Raw genomic sequence first — 27,680 nt, 5'->3', positions numbered from 1 at the left:
TGGGGGAGGAAAACAACACTTTGCCTTGTGCAGCAGAGCTGACATTAGCATTGACAAATTTCAGAGAGTCCTTTTTCCCCGTGCGTTTTCATTCCTTGCTCACTCCCTACAGTGTTACGACTGCAACTTTACCCACTTGGTATTTGACAGAAATACCAGTTGCTCTCACTGAATCACAGAGCACACTTTCATCGCTACGCAACAGAACTCCTCAGCCTGCAACTAACTGAGAACCACCCGTTTGAAAAACCCTGCGACTTCAGTAAGGTTTCATGTGCACATCCAACAGCAGAACCACGGCCTGCGTGAAAAACTCCTGTGAGTTTCTCTTCAGGGTCCTGTCTGCTATGTGTAAAGCATCCATCTGTAGCTATAGGGATCATCAAATACCAAAACTCAAACTCAATATTCTGAGCTGAGCAACACTGCGCTGCAAGTAGTTTAAGAGAAAGTTAACATATTTGTAATTTTGACTTCAGGTCTATTTCCAAAGCGGTTTAATAACTTGCTCTACTTGAGCTACCAATAAAAAGAAAAACCAAAACAAAACCTGGCAATTTTCTGTCTGTACTTAGCTATGTGGTGGCACTCAAGCAAGAAGGCTTAGCTTTCAGTTGACATGATTCTAACCCAATCACACTAGCCTTCATGAAGCGCAAAACAAAAGGGGCAAAAGGGTAACGCGTAAAGAGGAAAACAATAGTACAAACTTTGGGGACTAGATCCATTACCACAGCTCAAGAATGCCAGACCCAGAAAGGAAAAGAAAAAAAGAAGGTGAAAAAGTGACTCCATAAAAAGCAATCGGCATGCCACGGGGGGGAACTGCAAGGACTTCAGCTACCCCTGTATGCCGGGAAGAAACGGGTAAAATTCGATTTTTAGAAAGCTTTCACTCCTAACAAGCATTCGTTGTCAAAACTAAAAGAGACATGCCCTGTGAAGACAGGATAGTTCTGCCACTCGTGTGGTGAGCTTGCTAGTTCTCAAGGCCATTGTGTCCGAGAAGTGACCTTGGCTTCATTAGCCGCCAAATGCATAGGAAAGCGCACACCCCCGCATATGCTGATGAAGATTAGAGACATCATGCTCAACATGTAGGACTATGGCACTCCTCTCTCCACCCAAATCATGCTACACATCACCTGGGAGAAGGGAGAAACCTGACACAAGGCTGTCCTTGGCAAGAGGGGTGGACCATGCTAATGCAGCAGACATCAAAGGGGAAAATAAGTGCCCCTAGCGGGGATCAAAGGAGAAACAAAAGAAGATACAGCCTGGCAAGATTCTTCCCAAGAAAGAAGATTATGCCTGGGAAGATTCCCTGAAAAAGACACTGCAACCAGCACCGGCCATCTCTTCATCTCTGGCTTTTGCTCTGGCTTTGCCTTTCTCTATCCCCCACTTTCTCTTTGCTCTTAGAGTTCTTGAGTAACCACCTTAAGGACCACCTTCAGTAACGCTTGCCATAAATTCTCCTATGCCTGGTGCTAAGGAACACAATGCATACCTCACCATTTGCCAGCGTTTCTCATATACCTAACCAATTCTCTGGACTTGTTAAGACCTATATTAATCATTTGGGGCAGCTAATAAATGGCTCTAGATGGACCTTGAGATTTACCTCACCTTAGTCCGCACTGTTGGCAATTTACAAACCTGAAGTCACTTACCCCACCTCTTTCCTGGGAGTGGCACGTGACAAGCACTCCAGCATTTGGGAAATCCTTCCTTTCTGCTCCTTGGCTCTCTCATCATCCTCACAGCTTGTCCCTTCAGCAGCAGCCTTGCTCTCCCTGCTGGAAGCAGGGCACTCCACATCACTCTTAGCTGCACTCCATTTGATGGGCTTCCACTGCCAGGCAGGACCAACGGAGATTGGGAGGCAGTTCTGGGGGCTGCACTTCACTGCCACGGAGAGCAAGCCATGGATGTCATTTCTAGACCAGCTGGGCAGCACTGACAAGGCAGACCATCCCAGAAGCAAGTGAGCAGCACTCCACGAAAATATTGCCAGGCTTTTGGCCACACAAGAACTAGCACTGTGCTCTTGTCAGAGATTGCTTACTTAGCTTACAGCAGCCCACCCCTGCAACATCAAAGGTCTCGCAGCAAGAGCCAGACCCCAGAGATGCCACAGAAATCACCATCTCCACCCCTGGACCCAAGCAGATACAGGGCAAGTACCAACAGCAGGAATTCCTGATGACCATCACTCTGGCCATCCACCACCAGCCACCCCACGGAAAGGGCCAGCTGGCCACCTCACCCATAGGCGTACAAACCAGGCAGACTCCTTTCAGGTGCATTTTCAGGCAGAGCAGACAGAGAGCACACAGCTCTCAAGCTAAAACACCACACTGCAATCAAGAGAGAGAGCAAAAAGCTCCCAGAAATTGAGAGTTTCATTTCACAGCCTGAAAAAACCAGACAGACTTTAGGGACAAAGACAAGGAGATGCTATAATCCACAGCAGGAGTGGTGCTTAGGCATTCCCCCCGCACCCTTTGCGCCAGGGATGTTGCTCTTGTGCAGGCAGAGAAACCTTCTCCCCTCCCCAAAAGCAGACTCACCCCACACACAGACACCTCTCCCAGACCTCCTTTCAAAGAAGGCTACCAGTGACGCACCTGCACAATTAGCCAGAGATGTCTCAGCACCTTACCAGTACAGTCTGCTCGCAGTCAGAAGGACAGGTCGGGTTAGAAGCAACTAAGTGCAGAATCCAAGTCAGTCTCCAGGAAAATGCGCCATACATGGGCTTGTGGGCTGTCTGCTGAGGTCTTCTGATGAGACCTGCCTCTTTTGGGGCTTGCAAAGGTGCCGGTGCCCTCTGATGAACGACAAACTCCCACAAGGCTGAAAATCAAGACACAAGAACAAAACAGTTCATTGCCACAAGGTACACACTTCCCTGGTCAAAAGGCAGTACACAAAAGGGCAACTGCATTTCCGTGGCCAGCCTGGACGCAGTCACCACACTGCTCCTCTTGCTCTGGTTCCCTTCTAGATGACTTTCAAAAAACACTCCTCTCTATTCCACTCCTCATGGACAACCTTTCAAGAGAGAGGAACAGGAAATCCACAGCAGCATTTTCTTACGGCACAAGAGCACAGGAACTCCTCTGCAACTACTGTCTGAAGAAACAGAAGCAGCTGCAATTCTAAACTTCAGTCCTCGGAGACAAAATCTGCTCTCCTGGGTTTGTGAGCACGAGTAGCAAGAAAGACATGCAGAGCAACAATCACAGCAAGCCTCTCGCTTTGTTCATCGACAAACTCAATCCTTAGGCACAGTCAGAAATGATCAGCCTCTTCGGATCATGTGCCTGGCCTCAAAAAGGAAACGTTTCTCCTCCAGACGCACACAAACTGAGCAAATAGAACCATCGGTAATGGTGCTGAGAGGGAGAGAGATTAGACAGGGAGTTCCAAAGGGAGCACGGGGCAGCTTAACCTGCACAGGGACTGCCACTTCCCATCACACAAAGACCTTTGAAAAGCAGCATTTCCCTGGCACTTTCACCTTAAAAACGCTACATGCACATGAACACGAGCCTCCAGGAAGAAGAGATTTCAGCCAAACATACATTTCCACCTCCCAGGTTTTCCCAGCAAGTTGAATGTTTCCACCATGTAAAGGATTGCAAAACAAGTTTTCCATAGAGCAGAGCAATCAAGAAACAAGAACTTCCTCCCACACCAATCACAAGCTTGTCGCCATCCTTAGTTGGTGAAACTGGGACCCAAGCACACTCAGACAAAGCACAAAAAACTTTCCTCATTTCACAAGGGCAAGGAAGTAGAATCGCTGTCACCTCAAAGGTACTCAAGGGCAATTTGTATCCATGCATGGTTACACATACATATCTGTAACATATGGTTACACAGACATTACCCACCTTTTTTCTCTTGGATTTCAAGGAAAAAGTAAAATGGGATGGAAGCTGGCTTGCTTTCTAACATCTAGAGGGATGGACGGAATGGAGCCCAGGGAGACAGGCAGTCGGGGCAGAGCAGCCTGCGCAGGGAATCCTCCCAGTTTCACTTGGGCACAGCAAGGCTCTTGGAAAAACACACAGACACCTGCCCCTTTGACAAGCCTCACTTTGCCCTAAGACACTGCACACAAACAACAAACTGCACTCTCCAAACTGCTCCAACAACCAGTCCCAAAACTCCTCGTCCCTCCTCACATCCTTCCCTGCCCCAGCAGGGCATAAAACCCAATTAAAAGCCCAGGAAAGAAAAAAAAAAAAAAAAAAAAAAAACACAACAAGAGAAAAAAATTTAAAAAACAATTTTAAAATGATTTCTGCTCTCTTGAGTTTAGATCTAGCCAAAGTTAGTCTGCAGGAAGCCCTGCAAATTGCTAACTTATGTTTCTACATAGAACACGTACAATAGCAGCAGAAAAAATTCAATGGACTTGTGGATGCCTGCTGTGCCATACACTAATCGAAGAATGTCTCAGGGAGTACATTTGTCGTCCTTGCTCTCATAAGATCACCCACGGAATTCCCAATTCAGAGCACATCCTAACACTAACTCAAGAAGTGACAACATTTTTCTCTAAGCCTATTTCCCTAGGCTCCAATTCACATCTCACTCACAACAGTGGACTTTAGGAAGACCTTCGCAGATGTCAATGAAGTACATAAAACTACTTGGAGAAAACAGACAATTAGCATCTGAGAAAGATGTACAAAGGGCTATTTGCTCCTGTTTCTAATGAGAGAAGGAACAGAAAGGAAACTTCTCAGAACAAGCCACAGAAACATGCCCAGAAATATTGCTGTCAACAGAAGAAGACAGGAACAGACTTCGACAGACCTTCTCCAACAGCAAGAGAATATGTTTATCTATCTAAGAATTGCTTGCTCAAGGGAAAATAATCCGTGCTAACAAAAGCAGGCAAAAGCACAGAGCTGGGGCACTTTTTTCATTTTTATGTGCTCAAGAGATGTCTACCTGAGAACGGGCTTTGTTTCCTCAGTCATTTGTCTTTGCCTTGACGTGAAAGCTACAAGTTCTTTGACAAATGGACCCAAACACCCTCCCATCCTCCACCCCCAGAGGAGCTACCTCTCAAGTACCATTTCCCCCTCGCATTACGGGCTGTTTGGGAATAACTTACCGGCACAAGGCGAGCTGCCGCCGGGCAATGCCTGCAGCAATCCAAACCGTGCCGCCTGCAGCAAGGGAGGAGAAAGGAGCGGGGGAGAAGGCAAAACCCCGGCAAAGCAGAGGCTGTCACCCACCGCAGCAGCAGGCCCAGCGGAGCCGCGCTGCCTCCGGAGAAAAGCCGCTCCCGCCCCGGCCCCGACGCTCCCGCACCAGCTGCCCCAGAGGACGCCGCTGCCGCCGGCTCCGGGCCGGGCCGGGCCGGGCGGGGGGTGCCCGGGGGCCGCGTTCCCCCTTCGGCCCCGCAGCCCAGGGCCGGCGCCTTCCCCCGCCTCTGCCCGTGGCCGCCGGCTGCCTGAGGGGGTGTCCGCTCCCCCGGCACCCTCGGGCGGTCCGTGCCTGCCGAGGGCCCGGCCGGCGGGCGGCTGGGCTCCCCCGAGGGGCGGCCGAGAGCCGGGGGGGGCCGGCGCTCCCCGGCGGTGGCTGACAGGGGCGGGAAGCCGCCGACGAGCTGCCCCTGAGCAGCGCCGGCCCCCGGCAGCGGCCGCTGGCGCGGCAAGGGCAGCGGGGGCTGCAGCCCCGACGGCCGCCCCAGCCGGCTGGTGGCCCCGCAAGCCCGCCCGGCAGCCCGAGGCCTGCGGAGAAGGAGGAGGGCTCGCTGGGCAGCGCTCTGGGCCTGGCGGAGAGCAGGCGAGGGCCGGGCTCGGCAGCGGCCTGCCCGGGTGTTATAGTTGAATTTAAAATAAATCAAGTCCAAAATAGATTCAGTAAATATTTATTGAGGTAGGAAAGCAAAAGCAGCGCTGGGCGGCCGGGGAGTCGCAGCTCCACCAAAGGCTCGCAAATTCAAGCAAGCTGAGCAGCTCTTTTTATCTTCACGGAGGTCGGGTTTCGACATCTTCGGTACGCCCCTCTGTAGCTTCTTGCTTGAGGTAGTTTAGATAAAATGTTGGTCACAGAATCAGCTCAAAACAATACATTCTGATAACATTGTGGTTAAGCTTTTTGTCAAACAGGAGTTCCCATGTTGGTGTAGCAAGATAACATCGTGGACATGTCTCTTCTGGTAAAACAGGGAGTTCTCAAGACTGCCACAATGGGTTCGTTCCTCTTGCTTAACTTGTTTGATCAGCAAATCACCTTTAGTTACTTATTACAATCCCCCCCTTCTTTTATTTATAAGTGATTTGCTGATCAAACCTAGACAATACCTCACAAGCTGCATCTAATTCAGGATTTTCGTTTGGTATAATTTTCATTTCCAGTTCTGATTGCTTCATCACCATTAGCTGCACTTTTTCTAACCTGCTTTCAACAAAGGTTACAAATTTGTTAATGACACAGGGTCCAAAAGTCAGAGCCAATAGCAACATCATGAGGGGTCCCGCCAAAGTAGAAATTAAGGTACTCAGCCATGGTGACTGATTAAACCAAGATTCATAGCCGTGGAGTTTCCTACCTTTGGCTTCTTCTTTTTCCCTTTTTGCTTTGTGATGACTCGATTGGGCCCTACTGCTTGTGGCATTTTAACTTCCCGTTTTTGAATGAATATTAGTCCTCCTCTATCAGTTCCAGATTCCCAATATCGCATTCCCCAGGTTCGTCCCAATAACCATCCGTGGTCATTAGGCTGCAGGATTTCTAGTAAAACATGCTTACAGTTGCCAAGGTGGGGGCCCTCTATGTGTCCATCCCAGCTAGGAGCTGGCGGGTTGCATCCTCTGGGTCCCCATGTTATAGTTAAAAATCTATCTTTAATGGCTACGTCCCAGTTTGAAGCTATGGTTTCACATCCCCAATATGCACAGTAATAGTGATTAGGGAAATTGCAATAGCTTTTCCCTGGATTCGAACTGGGGCAGAGATAAAAAGGTTTTATTGCTCTTTCTCGTCGGCCAGGTGGGTCTAGTTCATAGAAGACTAAATCTTCCAATTTAACTTGGAATTCTGGGGGTCCGGCTGTCACATTATACCGAACTTCCATTGAATCTTCCCATCGACCTAAGGTCCAGTTGAAGGGTTGATGTTCATTTTCTAAAGTCATGGTAATCAATACCATTAATAGGATACCAGCCTTCATTTCCCCACTGTTTAGTACCTCTCTGCCTTCCTCGTCTACTCCTTTGCAGAGAGCAACGGGATATCAAGATCTTCTCGGCAGCAGCAGATAGTCTTCAGGGGAATTTTGCTGTTATTCTGTCAATAATTTCCAACGTCTAAAGAGTTAGTTATCTCTCAAATATATTTCCACCTATGTGGTTGTTGTGCCCGTTTCCAGGCGAATCTTATAGCACACTGTCTTAAAACTCTATACCAGTCTGTTTCATATACTTCCCAAAGTTCAGGTACTGACAGTTCCCACCCACAAAATAATTTACGAATTTCCACTGGATCCTCTGGTCCCCTGGCACGTATCAAATCATTGTGACATTTCATACAGTAGGGTTGTCTCTTAAATGAAACACAGGACCAATCTCTATTACAATTTAGACATCGGCAAACAACCCAACATAAATGTCCGGAAGTAGGGTGTTTTAAGCAGGGTATTCCCCAGAGATCTCCTATTCCGGGTGATTCGGGTATCTCCGTCTCTGTTTCGCAACAAAATGGAAAAACCTGGGGAGTTCCTGTTAGTTTGTATAATCCACCCCCCCCGTTTGGTCCGGTATCCTTTCTTCACTCCAAGGTGCAAAATATACCTTTCGTAGAGTATTTCCTGGTGGTATTTGGAACCATCGATATAAACTATCTCTTACTTCCCTTCTGGAGTGGTTCATTTACCGGTCTCGCTTTTCATTATCTTTACTCGAAGATCTCCTGGTTCCGACGTCACAGTCCACTTCTCTGGGAAGATAGGTCCCTTAATCCTACTAGCGTGAGTCCATCCTTTTTCTGCTGTCCGTACAGCCGTATCTGTGGTAAGTAAAGCAACAAAGGGTCCTTCCCAACGGGGTGTTAGGGAGGTTTCTTTCCAGGTTTTGATTAGTACCTGGTCTCCGGGCTGGATTCGGTGTATGGAAATGTCCAAGGGAGGTCTTTGTACTACCAAGCCCTTCTTTCTTAGTTCCTGTCTTCTTTTTGTAAGTTCTAAAATATATTCTGTTCAAAGTTTATCCTCGACTTTTGGGTGTTCCACTAATAACCCAAAGTCATAAGGCATCCCATACAACATTTCAAAGGGGGATATACCAGTATCTGTTCTTGGCTGAGTTCTAATGTAAAGCAAAGCCAATGGTAAACATTTAACCCAATTCATTTTTGTTTCCACCATAAGTTTGGTTAGGTGTTTCTTTATCTCCCCATTCATTCTTTCTACTTTCCCAGAACTCTGTGGGTGCCAGGGAGTATGGTATTCCCATTTTGTACCAAACAATTCAGTTGTCTCTTTAATTACTTTGGATGTGAAATGTGGACCTCGGTCTGAGTCAATTACCACAACAGTCCCATATCTTGGAATAATTTCTTCCAAAAGAATCTTAATAACTGTCTTTGCAGTAGCTCTTACCACTGGAAAGGCTTCTACAAAGTGCGTAAGGTGATCAACGAAGACCAATAAATACTGATATCTCCCCACCTTTGGCAATTCGGTAAAATCCACCTGTATTTTCTCAAAGGGTCTTTTAGCCAATTCACGACCTCCTTGAACCTTTTCCCTAAGTTGTCGTTTATTCACTTTGTGACAGGTTAAACATCCCTCTAAAATCCTCTTAGCTAGACCGTATATTCCGACACAGGCATAGTTTGTGTCAAACTGAAAAGCTTGAATTCCCCAATGAGTTTTATGGTGTAATTTATTCAGTATTCCCCGAGCTAATCCTTTTGGAAGAATTTCCCTGCCATCTGGTAGCAGCCATTTATCACTATCTCTTTTTGCTCCAATTTGTTTTAACTTATCCAATTCTTGGAGAGTGAAAGTTTTATCTAATTTTAGCCTTTCAGGTTCCTCTCTCAAGGTCTGAACCATTAATAATGCAGCCCGTTTTGCCTCCGCGTCGGCTAGATTGTTTCCTCTTACAGTATGGGTTAGTCCCTTCTGATGTCCTTTTACATGGACTATGGCTATCTTTAGTGGACCTCTTAATGCCTTTAAAACTTCTAAGATTAGCTTTTCATGGACTAATCCTTTTCCCTGGGTGTTAATTAAGCCTCTCTCTTCCCAAATTTTTCCAAAAGTATGTACCACCCCAAAGGTATACTTTGAATCTGTATAAATAGTTCCAACTTTATTTTCTAAGAGCTTTAATGCCCTTAGCATAGCATATAACTCACACGCTTGTGCGGACCAGGCTTTACTTAATGGTCCTGATTCTTTTATCTTAAAAGTATACCCATCCACAATAGCATAACCTGATTTCCGTTGTCCTTCAACCACTCGTGAGGAGCCGTCCACAAATAATTTTTCTCCTTCGTCTAATTAATTGTCTTCTAAGTCCTCCCTTATTTTAGTCTGCAAATTTATTAGTTGGAGGCAGTCATGTGTCAAATCTTCTTTAGGTTCTCTGCATAAAAATTGGGCAGGATTCTGAATAGAAGTGGTTTCCATTTCTAGTCGAGGGGAGTTAATTAAAATTCCCTCATATTTTAGCAGTCGACTATCTGTAAGCCACTTATCAGCCCGTTGTTGCAATACTCCTTGAATGTTATGGGGGGTGTATACTTTTAGTTCACCTCCCAGGGTGACTTTTCCAACTTCTTCCACTACTAATGCAGTGGCCACTATTGCTTGCAAGCAGGTGGGCCACCCGCGGCTTACAGGATCCAGTATTTTAGAATAATATCCTACAGGCTTTCTCTGCCCTGCCCATCCTTGGGTCAGAACCCCATAAGCTGTCCCGTTATCTACATTGATAAAGAGTTGAAAGGGTTTACGGATATCGGGTAAACTGAGGACAGGTGCTTCTACCAGATCTCTTTTTATATTTTCCCAACGATTCTCATCTTCAGGGGACCATTTTACCAACCCGTTTTTAGTTAATTTTTCGTACAAGAATTTTACTTTACTGCTGTAATTTTCTATCCACTGTCGACAATACCCTAATAATCCCAATAACTGTCTTATCTGTCTTTTATTAGTGGGTGCTGTTAGAGACAAAATTCCTTTTACTCTTTCGGGATCTAATTTCTTGTGTCCCTTTATGAGCCAATGCCCCAAATATTTTACCTCTTCTTCAGTAAACTGTAATTTGGACTTAGAAACCTTTAATCCCTTGAGGCCTAAAAAGTTCAATAATTTGATGCTCTCATTTCTGACTTCTTCTTGAGTTCTTCCAGCGATCAATAAATCATCCACGTATTGTATTAGAATTAGTCCCTGACTTAATTCATAAGATTCCAGTAACTGTTCCAGAGCTTGTCCAAACAAGTTCGGAGACTCTGTAAATCCCTGGGGCAAAACGGTCCACCGTAATTGTTGTTTTCTATGGGTCTTGGGGTTCTCCCACTCGAAAGCAAAATAGTCCCTACATTTTCCTTCTAAGGGACAAGCCCAAAAAGCATCTTTTAAATCTATAACACTATACCATTTATAATCTGGACTTAACTGATTAAGTGTAGTGTGCGGGTTAGCCACCACAGGGAACCGGGTAATGGTTCGTTCATTTACGGCTCTCAGATCTTGTACTAAACGATAGGACCCATCCGGCTTCTTTACGGGCAATATGGGAGTATTGTGGGGAGACATACAGGGTTCCAAAAGCCCTTGGGCCAAAAGTCTCTCAATTACTGGCTGCAACCCTTCTCTCCCCTCCCTAGAGATGGGATACTGTTTTATCCTAATTGGCTGGTCTGGGTCTTTTATGGAGACCGTGATCGGTTTGATATTTAATTTTCCCACCGACCCTGGGCTATACCAAGTTTCTGGATTAATCTTGGCTTCATCTTCTGCAGTTAATAAGCATAATCTTACTTTTAATTTCTCTTGCTCTACTTCCAAATTGATTCCTAATTCCACCATCAGGTCTCGTCCCAAGAGGTTATACTCAGCTTCTGGGACCAATAAAAATGTTCCCACTCCATATTTATTTGGGGCTTCTATTGTTACATTCCTTATCAGGGGCACCTTAAAAGGTTCCCCCTTTGCACCAACTACTTGGAGTTTATCCTTTGATTCAACACATCCAGATGGTAACTTTTGGACTGTTGATCTTTCGGCACCCGAGTCCACAAGGAACTCGAACACTTCGTGCTGAGGACCCAATTTCAATTTTATCAAGGGCTCGGTAACCTTAGGGGTCCCCAGCAAATAGAGCCCCTGACCCCCCTAATCTTCCTTAAAAATCTCCTCATCCTGTCTTCTTTTCCGACAATTTCTCTGTAGATGTCCCTTCTTGCGACAATAAAAACATTCTATGTCCTGCGAACTAAATCTTCTTCTTCTCGGTTCTACTGGGCCCTTCTGGGGACTTTCTCCTCTCCTGCCCTGATTTTGTCCTTCCCTTACAGCTGCCATCAGGATTCTGGCTTGTTTCTTCTGATTTTCTTCCTCCCTTCTCACATACACCTTCTGAGCTTCTCGTAATAATTCATCTAACCCCCTTCCCTGCCAGTCTTCTACTTTCTCTAACTTTCTCCTTATATCTGTCCAAGATTTAGCTACAAATTGAGTTTTCAGCAGGGCTTGACCCACTTGGCTATCGGGGTCTAACCCGGAATATAGCTGTAAACTTTTTCTCAATCTTTCCAGCCATTCAGTGGGGGTTTCATCTTTCTTTTGTTGTTCATTAAAGGCCTTATTAATATTTTGCCCTCTGGGTACAGAATCTCTAATCCCCTGAATTATCATATCCCGGAGATCAATCATGTTATTTCTATGTGCGGGGTCTTGATTGTCCCAATTGGGCCGCTGTAAGGGCCATTTTACATCTCCGGCGGGACCATGCTGATGCCTCTGGTCCCAATGCCTCATGCCTGCCGTTCTGATCATTCCTCGTTCTTCGTTTGTGAACAAGATCTTTAAAATAGATTCCATCTCGTCCCAAGTATAAATATTAGGCCCGAGGAATTGATCAAAACGTTCTGCTACCCCTAATGGGTCCTCTAACAAGTGTCCCATTTCTTTCTTAAGTTCCCTCACATCCCCGGAGCTGAGGGGTACAGATACAAATCCAACTCCGGGTTGTGGTCCCCCCATAGCAGCCTCCCTTAAGGGATACAACAAGTTTTCCTCCCTCCTTTCTCTAGTTTGACTTCTAGTTATTCTTTGATTAGAAGGAGGAGCCTCTTCCCCAGGTTCTGTGGGGGCTGTTGGAGGGAGATCTTGCTCAGGACCTTGCGGAGGGGGGACATAGGGTGGGGGAGACGCTGGAGGTTCGTCTACATCCCACCTTTTCTTTTTATCATTTTTCTTTTCTTTTAATGGAAACAAATTAGCGGCCTGAGCCGTGCCCAGGATCCATAAAAAGGCGTATTCACTCTCCTCCTTATTAAATGGTCATTTGTTGTTAACATATATGTTTAATTGTTGGCATATCCAGTCCTCTAAGGATCCATGAATTGGCCAATATAAATCTTTTCTTATCTGTTTTCTTCCCCATACCTCCATACAATAATAGACCAATTTCTCCTTGGACTTCCCTTTTCGAGAAGGGGAACTACCCTAATATCTAATCATTAGGCCTAACGGGCTATCTTGGGGTATATCGGGGAGCCCACCCCCACCCCGTATCTCCTGCATGGAACCAGAAGTCCTACTTTTCTTCTGTCCCGTCTTCCGAAAGTGCCTTCTTTCACTCAAAATTCACTCACTTCCCTCCGTTCGTGGCCCACGCCCTCGCGGACAATGGGAACCGCACTATTAGGAGGTCCACACTCACTTCGTCCGGTGGGCTACTAAGCCCAGTGGACGTCTCAGTCACTCGCACCCGGGTACCCAATCCCCGACCGAACGGAACCGCAATATACTTACTCACTCCCGAGTCTTCGTCCGGCTCTTCGTGCACAAAAATTACGGGGAACTGCAGTATCTCCTTTCTCTTTTCTTTTTGCTTTCCTATCTCAGTTCGGAAAATCCAGGTGAGCTAAGTCGGAATCTCCTCCGGGACCATCCGAAGATGGGGCGCCCTCCCAGAGTTGAATTCCGAGTCGGCTGTCTGGATCCGAGTCACGGCACCAAATTTGTTATAGTTGAATTTAAAATAAATCAAGTCCGAAATAGATTCAATAAATATTTATTGAGGTAGGAAAGCAAAAGCAGCGCTGGGCGGCCGGGGAGTCGCAGCTCCACCAAAGGCTCGCAAATTCAAGCAAGCTGAGCAGCTCTTTTTATCTTCACGGAGGTCAGGTTTCGACATCTTCGGTACGCCCCTCTGTAGCTTCTTGCTTGAGGTAGTTTAGATAAAATGTTGGTCACAGAATCAGCTCAAAACAATACATTCTGATAACATTGTGGTTAAGCTTTTTGTCAAACAGGAGTTCCCATGTTGGTGTAGCAAGATAACATTGTGGGCATGTCTCTTCTGGTAAAACAGGGAGTTCTCAAGACTGCCACAATGGGTTCGTTCCTCTTGCTTAACTTGTTCGATCAGCAAATCACCTTTAGTTACTTATTACACGGGGGCCGCCGCCCTCACAAGCCTTCGGGCGGGGAAGGTGCTGCCCGGGCGGGGGCTGCACAGGCCGCGCCGCCCCTCCCGGGCCTCCGCCTGTGGCCGCAGACAGGCCTCTGCTTTGTTCAGAACAGTATGCTCACTAAAATGTTGCTTGTTTCTTACCCACCTTCTGACTGTGTGAGAAAATAGCTCATTCCTGACCTTCTGACTGTGTGAGAAAACAGTTGCTCGCTGAGCTGATGTTACAGACAGTGATAATGAGGAGACAAACAGAAGTAGCTCGTCACCCAGGATGGGATAACAAGAAGTCGTTAATCACTTCAAGGCTCTTTTATGCATCACGTATGTACTCCTGTACCCGTTAGGACAGAGCCGTGGCTACTTCAAGGAACATCCTTAGCATCCTCAAGAAGTTGGCAAACTTACAGTAGACGTTTACTGTCCTGAGACGACTCAATACCTCAAAAGGATAATGTGAGGAAGGGTCTCCTTACCCAAACGACCACCGAGAAGCTCACGCTTGCGCAGAAGTGTTTAGCTGAAGCAGCACAGTTTAACACACATGTGGAAAAAGATGGCTATGTAAGCCTAGGTGGCTTATGTATTAGGCAGGCGGAATTCTGAGACTATTTTGTGTATAAATAATGGGTGCATATCCCCGGTAAGGTGTGCTAGATTTGTGGGTTTTCCCTCTGGCACCCGACGTCGAATAAAGCACTATCTCCTCTCTAAACTACTTTTGGTTTCGAGAGCTTTTATTTCAGGTAACAATTCCCTGACTGCGCTTCACCCCCCTCCATCTCCCAGGACTGATGCAAAGCCATTGTGCCTTGGGCTGTAGTTGCGTGAGGCAAAGGTCAGGGAGAAGCCGTGGGGTTTCGGGGAAAAGTGAGAGGCTGGCACATCACTGTTGGGGACGCAGGTGACAATCCCAGCTGTCGCTGGCTCAAACCCCAAACCAAAATGGCCCGTCGGTGCCTTTTGGAGCACACCTTGGGGAGGGTTCAGCGTGCAGAGACCCCAGCGGCTTTCCTCCTCTTGCCTGTTAGTCTGAGCACCATTCCTCTCCCCAAAACATGCCAGAATTAACCTTTTTCTGAAGGCTGCTCAGGATACAGTCAGAAAAGGCCTTTTGCTGTAACAGCCTGGACATATTTGCCACTTGCAGGCGAAGAAACCCTCCTCTTCTACCCCGCTTTTTCATTTTCATTAGCAGGCACCGCGGACTCCATCTGGAGTGGTCTAAGTGGACCACAGTATTCCAAGGATAAAAATCAGATGGAACATGAGAGAGAGGTGCCTGCCAGCAGACTTGGTGTTCTAGAAGTCCAACCAGTGGGATGGTGGTGCTTCCAGGTGCTGCACGGGGCTGTGGAGGAGCCGGCACAAACACTGGAGCTTCTCCAAGCTTGGGAAAAGGACACAAGCTCTTTGGGAGGCTCTTGGCAGAGGAAGGGAGAGCCCCAGATGATCTCCCGTGGCTGCCCATCTCCAAAGCTGGCTCTTTCTCCTTGACAGTCTGCTCAGCCTCCTCTCCCTCTCCCTCTCCTCCAATTTTGGTGCCCAACCCCCCCGCCCTCCTCCAGCCAGTCCCAGCCTCTGCTCTGGCAGCCGGGGGCTCAGTCATGGCCATAACCATCTTTTTCCACTGGCCATGTGCAGAGCTCAAAGCAGCCCAGGCCTCACCTCCAGACTCCTTGGCCCTCTGTGCTTTATGGACAACTCATCATTTTCACCAGAATGCAGGAAGCCCAGGAAAACCCGGGAAAGTCTCCTGTGTTTCCTGGCCAGATGGAGCCTGCTGTAGATCAGGTCTTGTAGCCTCTTTGAAGCCCTCAAGTAGCCCTGGACCAGACGGGAGCCTGCGCTGCCTGTGAGCATCCTTGTCCTTCGGCGTGACAGCACGGGATGCACCACACACAGCTTAATTTTCTTTTAATCCTCCATCAATTCCTGTGACTTCTGGAAATGATTCCGCTATTGACTAGACACTGGATCCCTTTCAGGCAGGTACGGTGTTGACAGGAGAGAGAGGAATATTCAAAAGCGGCGTAAAACTGCTGCGACTGGGCAATGTTGTGGGTCCGTGTAGACTCATGACGGCTGCTGTAAAAGACCTGGATCTGGGTATTTTCAGACGGGCAGCTTATGATCCAGAGGAATGCTGGATTAACAGCCAGCCAGAATGTAGAGCTGCGACAGAAAGATGGACAGCTTTTGGCAGGATATTTTTGTACTCGGGTATCTGAATGTATCTCCTGAAATTGCAGTTTAGTCAACGAGGCAAACCTGGGTGACGTGTGGGAAATCGGCCCCCCTGCTTAACATCAGCCTCACGGTTTCACCCTGGTTTTCCTTTTCGGATTCTGAGCTAAAATTCTGGAGGCTTTGGGATAAACTGTGTTCTCAGGTGTCCGTCAGAACTGGATATGCCCCAGCACAACCAGGAATGGCAGTTTTGTAGTTTTAGTAAATTTGCGGTGCTTGGAGTTGTAGTCACAATTAGGGAACCCAGTTTAATTACTTGAAGAAGTGGAGATGATGGAAATAGCCTACTTACTTTGGTGTGGTACCCAGAGCACGAGGGGTTTGGGGACCACTTACTACTGTGTGCAGTTGATAACTTCTTGCTTGAGGGTCACTGAGCGTGTGAATTTGCCTGTTTTACCCAGGCCAGTTCTCCTCGACTTTGTAGCTTTTAGGTACGTCACGAGCCCTTCACCTGAAAAGCTGCTCCGGATGCTCTGGTGGGACCAAAGCTTCATCCATTTTGGTGTCCCCTGCTGTCTCTCTGCATCAGGGTGCTCATGGGTGCTTGCCCTGGAAGTCCTGCTCTGTGTGCTCTGCAGAGCACCCGTGGGCCATTTACAATATTATCTAACGATTATTGCTGGATTTAGCAACTACTTCAAAAAGGGTGTGGTCGCTGCAACAATTAGTGGTGTCCCTGGTCATGCAGTGATTCACCTCAACACAGTTGGCTCCAGGCAGGGAGCGAGAGCGGGCGTAGATGGAGCTGGGAGCGTGCAAGGAGCAGAGAGCAGGGCTGGTCCGAGGGGGTGTGCGTGTCCTGCGGAGGGGCAGAGGTCGGCTTGCTTTAATTGCAATTATTTTCTCTGGTTTAGCTGTAGAAAAGCAATGTGTGTGCTGAACTTTTCGTTTCGGTTTGAAGAAGTTGATTCTTCACCTGGCTAAAGGAAGACATGTCTTTTAAAGTGAAATCAATCGTGTGTCTACACGAAAGAGTTGGAGTTCCCTTTAAAGGCAGATGTTTGGCAGCAGAGGCATGGCTTTCTCATGGAGGCCAGCTCCATGTGAGCGTGTGCACAGAGCGCAGGAGCTGGGAAAAGGAGAGGAAGCTGAGAAAGGCAGTGAGAAGACAGATGTATGCGCTGAGTATTTGATGAGCCATCCACAGGGCTCACAGTTAATCTAACGCGGTAAGGTGAAGCAAATGCAAACATTTCCTCTGGATACGGTGGGCCACAGAGGTGCTCACAGCAGACCTGGTGGGTGTTTTCCCAAATTGGAGAGAAACCCCCTTAGGCTAGCCAGAGCGGATGCCCGAGGGCTGTACTGGGTTGCCCACTGATGGCACCGGGGGTTGTCCAGGGTGGGATCAAGTTGCCCAGGAAGGGCACTAGGTTGCCCAGAGTGTGCACTGAGTTGCCCACAGGTGGCACTAGGTTGCCCACTGAGGGCATTGAGTTCATAGGATCACAGAACATCTCAAGGAGAAGGAGAACCATAAGGATCATCGCATCCACATCCCTGCTCCTTGCAGGACTACCTAAAAGTGAATCATATGACTAAGAAGGTTGTCCATCCGCTCGACAGTTGCCCAACAGCTGCACCTGGCTGCCCAGGGACTGCACCAGGTTGCCCAGCGAGGGCCAATAGGTTGTCCAGGGCAGGAACTAAGATGCCATGTGAGGTTATTTTCTGGCCCAGGTGAGGCCCCGGCTTGCCCATCCAGAGCACCGGCTTGCCCAGTGGCTGCATCCGGTTGCCATAGCGGCTGCAGGGAGTTGCCCAGACAGAACCCGGTCACTGAGCACCTTGTGCCCCTGGCAACGCTGGCCTGGTTCTGTGTCACGGACGGCACTGGGGATGCTGCCGCGTCTGGCAGTGCTGCCACCGAACCCGAGAGCACCACAGTGAGTAGCAGCCCCCCTTGGCCCCCGCAAGCCTCTGGAGGCTCAGGGTGAGTATGTACTTTGGCTGGGAGGGGAGGACTGAAAAACCAAGCATTTCTCCTAATGCTCCCCAGTACCTCTTCTGTTGCCCAGACGTACCCAAAGTAGGTGGTCGGGGCTCCCATCGTGTGTCTGTGTTCAGGGGTGGCAGAAAGTGTCACCCTGGGATGGCTTATCCCCAGGGGGATGCAGGGGCTTTTACTTCAGCTGGAAATGCAGGGAAAGGTGACTGTGGTCCATTCCCAAGGGGTTTTCCTCTCTTTCCTAAACAAAAGGGAACTGGCACTCACAGTGGTCTTTGTTGGACCTGAGCACAGACATTTCTCCCTCAGTTCTGCCAAACTGGCTCGCAGGGTCGTGATTGTGAAAGCTTTTTAGCTTTCTTTGGAGGGTGAGAGTTTCCCGCTGCCTGTCCCACAGCCTCTTCGGCCAGGCTGGATCCTGGGGCGAGACTCGGTGCCCGCGGCTCTGCTGCTGCTCTCAAGTCAGGCCCCGGGGCAGCCCATGCCAGCATGGCCAAAACTGGGCAAGGCTTGTAACTGGAGTCCTCAAAGTTCCGTGATTTCCCAGCTGCAGGCTGTGCACTTGTGCCCTCTGACTCATCCTGATTTTCCTGGGATTTGCCCTAACTAAAGGACCCGTTATTCTCCTGCATTCGCTGTTCATTTATTTAGTAGCTGCATTTGGAGACAGTGTTCTTCTGAATGCATCAAACCGTTATGGGCAGGTTTATTCCCTGCAAACATGCCATTTTTAAAGGAATGGAGTGGCTTTCGTGCTGTTACGAATAGGATTGAGCGCAAGTTTTATGTCCTACCCCACTCCCATCCAGGGATCTTATGTCCTAATCTTTCACTGGGGCTCTGAGCCAGGCTGGGAGCAGTGGGGATGGGATGGTGTTAGGGGAAGGGCACGTCCAGCTGGCTACGGCAGCCACAGGGACTTATTCCTGCCTGTGGGTGACACTTGCAACCTTACAAGAGCTTCCCACCGAGCATAATTTAACCCTCCTGAGTGTTTGTCTTCACATTCGGTGTGTTAGGTGCAGTTGGTGGCCCTCTGCATCATGTTTCTGATAACAACTGACTGATAACCTCAATCTGAAAAGAGCAATAGCACCCACAGTTCTTGGTATCAAAATCTTCACGTGTGGCCATTCCTCCTAGGGCTACTGCAAGGCTGGTGTTTACAAAGCCCTCTGAAAGGACTTGGTGGGATATCTCCTTTCCAAGCGCAGTGATTTTACATCAGGTGAGCCATGGACATTTTTCTTCTTTTGCAAGACAGAGATGGCTGTTCTTTTGAGGCTGAAATAGGCTGCGGGGGAGGTGACGGGGTGTGTCTGTGTGTGTGTGGGTGTGTGTGTGTGTTCAAATTTGGATATAGTCCTGCAAAGCCCTGCTCACCTGCAGACTGCTCACTTGAGCATTTAATGCAAGTGAATATGGAGGGATGAGGATGGAGTCCCTCACCCACAAATCGCGCTGGGCTGGTAGCAGCTGTGTGTCCAAAGGGGCGCAGCTCTCGGGGCTGGTAATGGCACTTTGAAAGAGAAAATGACACGTGGAGTACTAGAAGATCAGCAGATACCAAACCCAGCCAAAAGAAGCAGATGAACAGCAGAGAATCAGCAGCTACAGTTTCACGGGACTGACAGACTGAAGGAAAATGAGGGCACAATATCTGTCACTCTCTTGAGCAGCCATGATTTGGTTTTTTCCCCATTTCAAGACCTGGTGCGAGATATGAGCAACAAAGTCAGATCTTTCTCTAGATACAAATGCTTGGGACGCTGTCAGAAGGGATTTGCTTTCAAGAGTTTTAGGCCTGTGCAGACAATGTGTAGGTGCTGTGTGCATCGCTGTTTGTGTTCCAAGTTGCACGTGTTGCTGTAAGAAGGAAGGCAAGTGCAGGAGCTTACTGAGTGCGGTTGTCTTCTCTCTGCTCCTCTGTGCAGGACACGTACCTGAAGAGCAGTGTTCAAGAATGCAGCCTGGTCGATCTCCCTTAACGGCAACGTACGCCCATCCACGATCAACACCTAGCAAGTTTCTGCCTGCCATCAGTGCCATGGCTTCAAGCTATAAGGCCCGTTTTCCTTACTACCCACTGCCTCAGAGCTCCGGCCTCCCCTGGATGCCCAGCACCTACTACAAACCAGCTGCCATCAACCCAACTTTGGCTCCCTTTTCCAAAAGTTCCCAGGGGATGACCGCCAGCAAGAAGCTTCCTGTCATTGCCAACAGAACAACCTTCATCACCCGGTACACCCCTGAGGACTGGCACAGGTCCAACCTGACCAACTACACAGAGTCAGAAACTTGCCAGCACAACGCGGAGCGTCTGAGAGTTGATACCTCCCGCATGATTCAGGATAAATATCAGCAGACAGAGAAAACACAAGGAGAAAGCACCAAAAACCTGGGAGTTCGTGCCAATGATATTGGATTTTGGAAATCGGAGCTCTGCCGTGAGCTGGGTGAGATGATCGGGGAGACCAACGCCCTCACGGACATGAAGAAAAGGCTGGAGAGAGCCTTGGCCGAGACGGAGGCCCCTCTCCAGGTAAGCACCCTGTGCAGTGGCCTGCAAGCTGTAGCCCACTGCTGAAACATCTGCAGCCACTCAGACGTCCAGTTAAGTTTCACTGCAGCTCCGTAACATCTAGAAAGCTTTTAGGAAGAGACCATTAGTTAGTGATCAACAAATCCCTTACCATCTGCTGCATCTCCTATCAGCACATTCTGAGCCCACCAGAACCAAATATTTTTATAAGCGGCACATCCAAAATCCTGGTTGGGGAGACACAAGCCCACGTCTTGCTACAAGGCTCTGGCAAGGTCAGCATCAAGGCTGACACAGGGCCCTGCATTCAGTTGCAGTTGCACCAGGGACACGTGTGCTCCCTCATGTTGCTTTAACGCTGATGTTGCAGCTCGGCTGCTCATTGTCAGCTAAACCAGCTGCCCGGGGCACTTTTTTCTTCCCTTTTCTTCCCATCTTGAGATGGGGACCGTCCCTCTAGAGAACCCTGCCCCTGCAGCCAACAGTCATGGCATGTCCCCAACAGGTCGCTCAGGAGTGCTTGCTTCAGCGGGAGAAGAGGATGGGCATTGACCTCGTCCATGATGACGTGGAGAAACAGCTCTTCACAGTAAGCTTGGCAACTCACATCATGTGTGAAAGCTATTTTTACCTAAACTGCCCCGAGGAGGCTTTGCAGCCTTGTTCCCTACCTGGCTCCTTACTGCTGGCGAGGTGCTCAACCCTTCCAACCCCCAAAACCTGCTGGGCCAGGGGACGGTGTTCCCCCACGCAGCAGCTCTATTAATTGGTCTAATAAAAGAGATGACATCATTACATGTTTTGCCTTTGCCCAGGAAGTGGATGTCATCAGATCATGCCAGGAGAGGATGCAGCAGTACCTGGATAAGGCAAAAGCCCAGCTCGTGTAAGGAGAAGCTCCTTATCTCATGCCGTAGGGCCGATGGGCCTTTGCAGTTGGGATGTGAACGCCCCGCAGACCCCGACCTCTACCCACACCCCGCAGCTGTAAAACCCACGCAGGCTCCATGGGAAGCGGGCGGTGATGCTCATGGGAGGACAGAGCTGCCCGGGCGGGAGCCGCGGGGAAGTGGAACGGGGAGGAAGCCGTTCCACCCGTACATCCCCACCGATGGCTGTTGTTTGCATGTTGAAGGTCCAACAGGGTGGCCCAGCACGAGCTGGAGAGAGACCTGGCCAACAAGCAGGCGGCCCACCGCATCGATGACAAGTGCCACCACCTGAGGAACACCTCCCACGGCATCAGCTACTACCGAGGGGTGGAGCGGGTCAATGCCACGTGAGTGCACGCCGGGTGGCACGCGAGCAGCAAGCTGTCCCGGGGATGCGCGGTGCCTTTCCCTGGCAGGGAGCTGCTGGTCCCCAGCCCACTGTAAAGGCAGGTCCGTCCTGCCTGGAGACACCGGCTTCAGAGGGGCCATTTCTCTCTGCTCATTATTATTATTAGTATTATTTTTATTCTTCTTCTCATTCTTATTCTATTGTTGCTGATATTGTTCTTCTATTTAACTGTCTTTTATCTCACACACAAGTTTTCCCTTCCCTTTCCCCTCCTATTCTGCTTCTTCTCCTTGGGTTTCTGGAGGAAAGGGGGAGAACTGCACGAGTGGCTGCATGGTCCTAGCTGCCGGCTGGGGCTAAAACACGACCTATGGTCAAAATAAAAGCGTAGATTAAAGCTACATTTGACCCACGCTGCTCCCTGGCAGGGTCCTTGCCTGCCCACGTCCAGCTTCAGCAGCATGGGCTTACCAGGGGCCTCTCCTTCCTCCCAGGATCTCGGTGCCGGAGTCCTGGGCCAAGTTCACAGACGGCAACATCCTCCGCTCCCAGAGCGAACGGGCGGCCTCTGCCAAGCTGCGGGACAACACCAGGAACCTGCTGGAGGTGACGGCCAACGAGATGCGGTGCCAGTTCAACAGGGTGAACGTCGCCTTCACCAGCCGCATCGCCGAGACAGCCGACGCCAAGAGCAAGATTCAGACCCACCTGGCCAAGGTAGCCTGAACCCCTCCCTTTGGGTGTGACACTGTCACTTCCCAGGGACACCTCCGAAGCAGGACCGTCCACGCAGACCTGGCCCAAGGAGAAGAACGGTGGCCACAGGAAGCTGGTTATAGTGTCATTTTCTGTTAGAAACTCCAAGTCCTGGGGACTTTCTTCTTGGAGCAGGAGGAGCTGGCACTGTGATTTCATCTCAAGGGATCCTGTCTTTTGCTAGCGCATCCTAGCTGACAGCCTGGCAGCACAGGGATTTCCAGCAGAAAAGGCCACCGCTGGTTGCATCTCCTGGGAGTTACTTCAGAAGCGCTGGCTGCCCTGCAGAGAGTCTTTGCTGGGCCTCTGCTGGGCTGCCTGCCGGGGGGTTCGCAGGCTTGCTTCTCCCCCAAGGACGTGCTTTCACTCTCAGTGCTCTGTGGTTGCTGCACGGGTATCCGTGTGCTTGCTCTGCCAAGCAGAGGAAGTGGAGAGCAGTGACGGGCACCTGGCTCAGACCAGTGGGTCTCATGGAAAGCCTCCTGAAAAGTGCTCCACACCGTATTGATTCACTGAGTGGAGACTGGGCTGGCAGCGTTGCGGGCTGGTGCCACGTCCTTCAGTGAAAAATGAAAATTTTTCATGCCTGAAAAATCTTCCCTCTCTGAGTTGCTATTGATGGATGATCAGTTTCTGCAAGCAGTAGCTTTGGGAAGCTGGTAACTCACTGTGTCCATCACTGCTCCAACACCTCCTCTGACGTGACAGCACCAGCAAAGACAGGCTTGTTTTTTCTGCAGACGGACAGGAGAAAAAGGAAATTATGTTGTCACTTGAGAAGGTATTTTTTCATTCATGCATGTGTTTCTTTTTTATGGCAGACGCTGCGGGAAATCTTCCAAATGGAGATGAACATGGAAGCCATCCAAAAAGCCATGAGGGACCAAGGACCTCCGTTCAAAGTGGCTCAGACCCGGCTGGAAGAGCGCACACGGAGACCAAACATGGAGCTGTGCCGGGACACTGCCCAGCTCCGGTAAGGCAGGAGCACGGGGCCGGCAGGGTCCTTGAGGAGTCCCGGGTAGTGGCACTCAGGAACATCACTGGATGACAAAACTAGTCATGGAATGTTTTTCCTAAATACTCCTTCCAGAAGGGCTCTGCTCTAATCAAAAGGAATGAGCAGGTATCCCAGCCTTTGGGTGCTGGCAGAGCTCTGCACCCACAAAGGAGGCTGTACACCATGGCTGTACACCATGGCCTGATGCCACCCCGTGAGGGGCTGGGTTTTTCCCACTTGGGTAAACCTCATCTTCTCTCCTGCCTGCTTCCCAGCAGTTGGATGTGCTCAGTTTTTTAGGATAAGCCTTTACTCTCCAAAAGGCTTGCGCTGAGAGCACTTAGGTCCTTCCTTTTGGGGAACCTCCAGGAAGGGTGCACCCTCTGGAGAAGGAGTAAGGGCTGTCCTCACCTCCCCTGGGGACAAACCCTTTCAAGGACATTGTGAGCTCTGTGGGATTGCACCCCGAGGGGCTGTGGAGGAGCAGGCTGCCCTGAGTGCCCAGCAGCACCTCCTGTGAGGCACCCCAGACTTCACACCTCCTCCGGGGAGCCTGCTGGGCAAGACTCCAGAGGGAGCCTTTTAGAAGCAAGTGAAACCCAGCCCCAGAGCCTGTTTAGCATCTCGCACACCGTTGTTTTCTCCATCCTCCGCTTGTTTCCCATTCAATTTTCACCTCTCACAGCTGTCCTGTTTTGCTGTGTGTGCATCCGTGGGTGTGGGCAGGACCCCTGCACAGGGAAATCCAGGAGGGGGACCCCAGTCTGAGCGCGCTGAAGGGGGAAATCCTGTGCCCAAGGCGCCCTTCAGCAGGGCCAGGCTCGAAACCACCCATGTGACGGGACCGTTAACAAGGGTTCCTTGCTGTTTTCCAGCCTTGTCAATGAGGTCCACGAAATCGATGAGACGGTCCAGAGCCTTCAGCAGCAGCTGAGAGACACCGGGGACACCCTGCAAATGTTGGCTCATGCCAAGTCGATCTTGCAGCATGACCTGGCCGTCAAAGCCAACTCGCTCTTCATCGACCAGGAGAAGTGCATGGGGATGCGCAAGACCTTTCCCAGCACTGCGCGGCTGCTGGGTTCTGTTTAGGCTGGGCTCAGCCAACCTCATGTTCTCTGTTGCGGGAGGGATCCCCAGTGTTGATAAGATGCTTTGAAAATCCATGATTAGATTTTCACTTCCTGATGAAAGCCCCGAGTAGAAATTAAACGCTCATTTGGTGTGTTAAATTTTGTGGTTAAATGGCAGTACTCCAGGTGGGGTCTCACGAGAGCAGAGTAGAGGGGGAGAATCACCTCTCTCGACCTGCTGGCCACGCTTCTTTTGATGCGGCCCAGGATGGGATTGGCCTTCTGGGCTGCAAGTGCACATCGTTGGCTCATGTTCAGCTTTTCATCAACCAGCACCCCCAAGTCCTTTTCCGCAGGGCTGCTCTATCACATCAACCCCCAGCCTGTATTGATAAGGAGGATTGTCCCGACCCAAGTGCAGGACCTTGCACTTGGTCTTCTTGAATTTCATGAGGTTCGCTCAGGCCCACCTCTCTGGCTTGTCCAGGTCCCTCTGGATGACAACCCGTCCCTCTGGCATGTCGACCGCACCATTCAGCTTGGTGTCACCTGCAAACTTGCTGAGGGTGCACTTGATCCCACTGTCTAAATCATTGATGAAGATATTAAACAGCACTGGTCCCAGTACGGATCCCTGAGGGACACCGCTTGTCACTCCTCTCCATCTGGACATCGAGCCATTGACCACCACCCTCTGGATGCGACCACCCAGCCAGTTCCTTACCCACTGAACAGTCCGCCCATCAAATGCGTATCTCTCCAACTTAGAGAGAAGGGTGTTGTGGGGAACCGTGTCAAAGGCCTTGCAGAAGTCCAGATAGGTGATATCCGTAGCTCTTCCCTTGTCCACTGATGCAGACTCCGCATTTGATTCAGGCCCCGGTGCTCAGTGGATCCCCACACATCAAGCACAGCCCATGCCGGTTTCCTCCATGTATTTAGACACCAAAGTCACAAGGCAGTACACTCCCAGTTACAAGGGCTGCTCAGGAATTTACACACCAGTCTCATATCTTCAATCACTGCTCCTGCCTGGAGGAAGGGTCTTCACCTGGGCAAGGGGCTTCTTGGCCTGCAGCTGTGTTTTTTAGTATTATCATGAAGATGGTTCAGTCAAGGACACCTGGACTTGGGTATTCACTGCCAAATTGGCGTTGTTGGGAGAAACATCTTGATCAGATGTTCAGTTAAGGTCTTAGTGTCCCAGGTAGACCAAATAATTAGGCTACAGATGTTCCTTCAAACAATTCCCTTTGATCCTCTCCTTAGCAACTACCTGCAATCATCCTTAACTATTGTGTCGCGGATGAAAATACTTGACACGGTTATGATTTAGCAAAAGTTATTAATGATGTAAGGTAGATTGAGAGGTTGAATTTTAGCAGCATTTAACCATTAACCGACTTAGGGATTCACAAAGTGAGCAAACAAAATAATTGAATAATATCTAAGCACACACACGTACAGGTCTGCCATCGGGAATTTCTTAATAGCAGGCAATGCCAGTGAGCCAAAAGGTGCCGCTTTTAGGTCCTGCACACGCATGGGTGGACAGAAGAGCATCCCCATCCATACAGCTAATGTGTATCTCACTGCATACAGGTGGAGAGGTGGGTGAGAGAGAGAGAGACTAGCCTATAGCTAAAATTTCCCTTTCTCAGATTTAGGGTAAATACTCACGATGCCTCGGCGTTCCTCAATGGGCGACAGTTGAGGCTTGAGAAGGGTCTTCTCCTGCCCCGGCCTCGAGGCGTCAGCCTGAGAGGTACCTCAACTCAGGGCGGTTACTGGCCACAGCCCGCTGCGATCCAGAAGAGCTCAAAGGGTCTTTACTAGAATCGCTACCTACAGGATCCGAGACAATTGACTTTTGTCAGGTACTTTTCCACTCCGGCCCGACTCAGACGATGGTTACACACCCCCAGAGCGTGGTAGGTCTTGAGGGTCCTGGTACTCCCCGCCCTGTGGCCACGATCCATACGGTGTCAGGAGCGATCCGTTGAGGTTATCATCTTCAAACAGTAGGAGCCGTGGGGACTGGGCACACTACTGTGCTCTGCTCTGTGGCTCTCTACCTTCTCTTTCATGTTACACCGTTGTGTCACGCTCTGCGGCCCAGGCTGGGAGGGAGATCACGCCAAGTACCGAGTGGCCTGAAGGATGGCGGAGGTGGGGAGCTGCACCACCACACTATGGAGCCAGTACATAAAACTTGATTAACTACAGAGCCATGGTTAACTTTAAATTCGATGACAGATAGCAATACTTCCCTGCTCCGCTTTCCCGGCTGCCAGCCTTGATGAGCATCCTCACCCTCAGCGCATCGGCGGCCACTCTTGGGTCCCTGGAGGAGGCTGAAAGAGGGGCCAGACCGGGGACTGCTGAAGCCAAAAGTCTAAAACTGAATTGCTTGGGCAAAAAGGTAGCTGAAAGCTGGTTTAGCTCTGTATGCTCTGTAGGTGCAACAGAGCAGCTCGCAGCAGGTTGGCTCCTTTGATATGGGAGCGTTGCGTGAAAGGGGCAAAGGAGTTTTGGCAGAAAATAGACCCCCTTGCGTTCTAACACTCCTCACTGAGGTGGGAGGCTAGGTGTGGCCAGGTTTAAGTTCTGAGTGATGCCCAATTCGCCACTAGCAGTCGAGTCGTGTTTAATATGTATTAAACTCTTACGATTTGGAAACACTAATAGTGGACTGCACCTTCAGCCTAGTCGTGCTCATGAACTAGCACGGCCACTCTCGAGTCTTTGGTCGCGTTCAGTGAGAAACCGGAACGACTAGCTGCTTAAACAGTGCAGTTTATTTAAACAACACATCTATAGGTTCTTAGGATTGCCGGTGAGAAACACACTGTCTGCAAAGCACGTGCAAAGAAAGGTGTTGTTCAATATACAAAACGCGCGACAAAGTTATAAACAGTACAGCCTGGCTACAACTGTAGGAGAGAGATTCTCTAGAGAGATTTCTAAGTTTCCCGAGGAAGCACTCGGTATAGTCCAAGTCTTACCAAAGGCGTCCCTGTGGGGAGGAAGGAAGGCTCAGCCCGTCGACTGATCCCGGAAGTCGGTGATGGAGTCCTCCTCGCCTTGTTCACGATGGTGACTTCCCTGATATCCCCCCTCTCTCGGGCTATTTTTATAC

At 49.5% G+C, this 27,680-nt stretch overlaps 2 protein-coding genes across 2 annotated transcripts in view; one reads left to right on the top strand and one right to left on the bottom strand.

Annotated features, from left to right (window-relative positions):
• Positions 1-1,749, bottom strand: part of LOC128905628 (tektin-3-like) — a 76,016-nt gene extending 74,267 nt beyond the window's left edge. Inside the window, exon 1 of the mRNA XM_054191976.1 lies at positions 1,674-1,749. The gene's annotated coding sequence lies outside the window, so the exon portion shown is untranslated. The remainder of the gene's footprint in view (positions 1-1,673) is intronic.
• Positions 1,750-19,050: 17,301 nt separating this feature from the next.
• On the top strand, positions 19,051-24,560 carry LOC128905710 (tektin-3-like). Its single transcript, XM_054192157.1, has 8 exons — positions 19,051-19,117; positions 19,824-20,431; positions 20,937-21,020; positions 21,247-21,317; positions 21,567-21,710; positions 22,207-22,429; positions 23,290-23,444; positions 24,344-24,560. The coding sequence occupies exons 2-8, from the start codon at positions 19,853-19,855 to the stop codon at positions 24,558-24,560; spliced, it is 1,473 nt and encodes a 490-aa protein (XP_054048132.1). The 5' UTR covers positions 19,051-19,117; positions 19,824-19,852.
• The last annotated feature ends 3,120 nt before the right edge of the window (positions 24,561-27,680 follow it).

Source organism: Rissa tridactyla, chromosome 2 (genome assembly GCF_028500815.1).
Source record: "Rissa tridactyla isolate bRisTri1 chromosome 2, bRisTri1.patW.cur.20221130, whole genome shotgun sequence".
In the NCBI taxonomy this organism is placed as follows: Eukaryota; Metazoa; Chordata; class Aves; order Charadriiformes; family Laridae; genus Rissa; species Rissa tridactyla.
This window is presented reverse-complemented; position numbering and strand designations above follow the sequence as displayed.

Coding starts and splice junctions, on each gene's coding strand:
- LOC128905710 (XM_054192157.1), top strand. CDS start 19,853: ATGCAGCCTGGTCGATCTCCCTTAACGGCAACGTACGCCCATCCACGA. Junction 21,318..21,566: donor AAGGCAAAAGCCCAGCTCGT/GTAAGGAGAAGC, acceptor TGCATGTTGAAG/GTCCAACAGGGTGGCCCAGC. Junction 21,711..22,206: donor GTGGAGCGGGTCAATGCCAC/GTGAGTGCACGC, acceptor CCTTCCTCCCAG/GATCTCGGTGCCGGAGTCCT.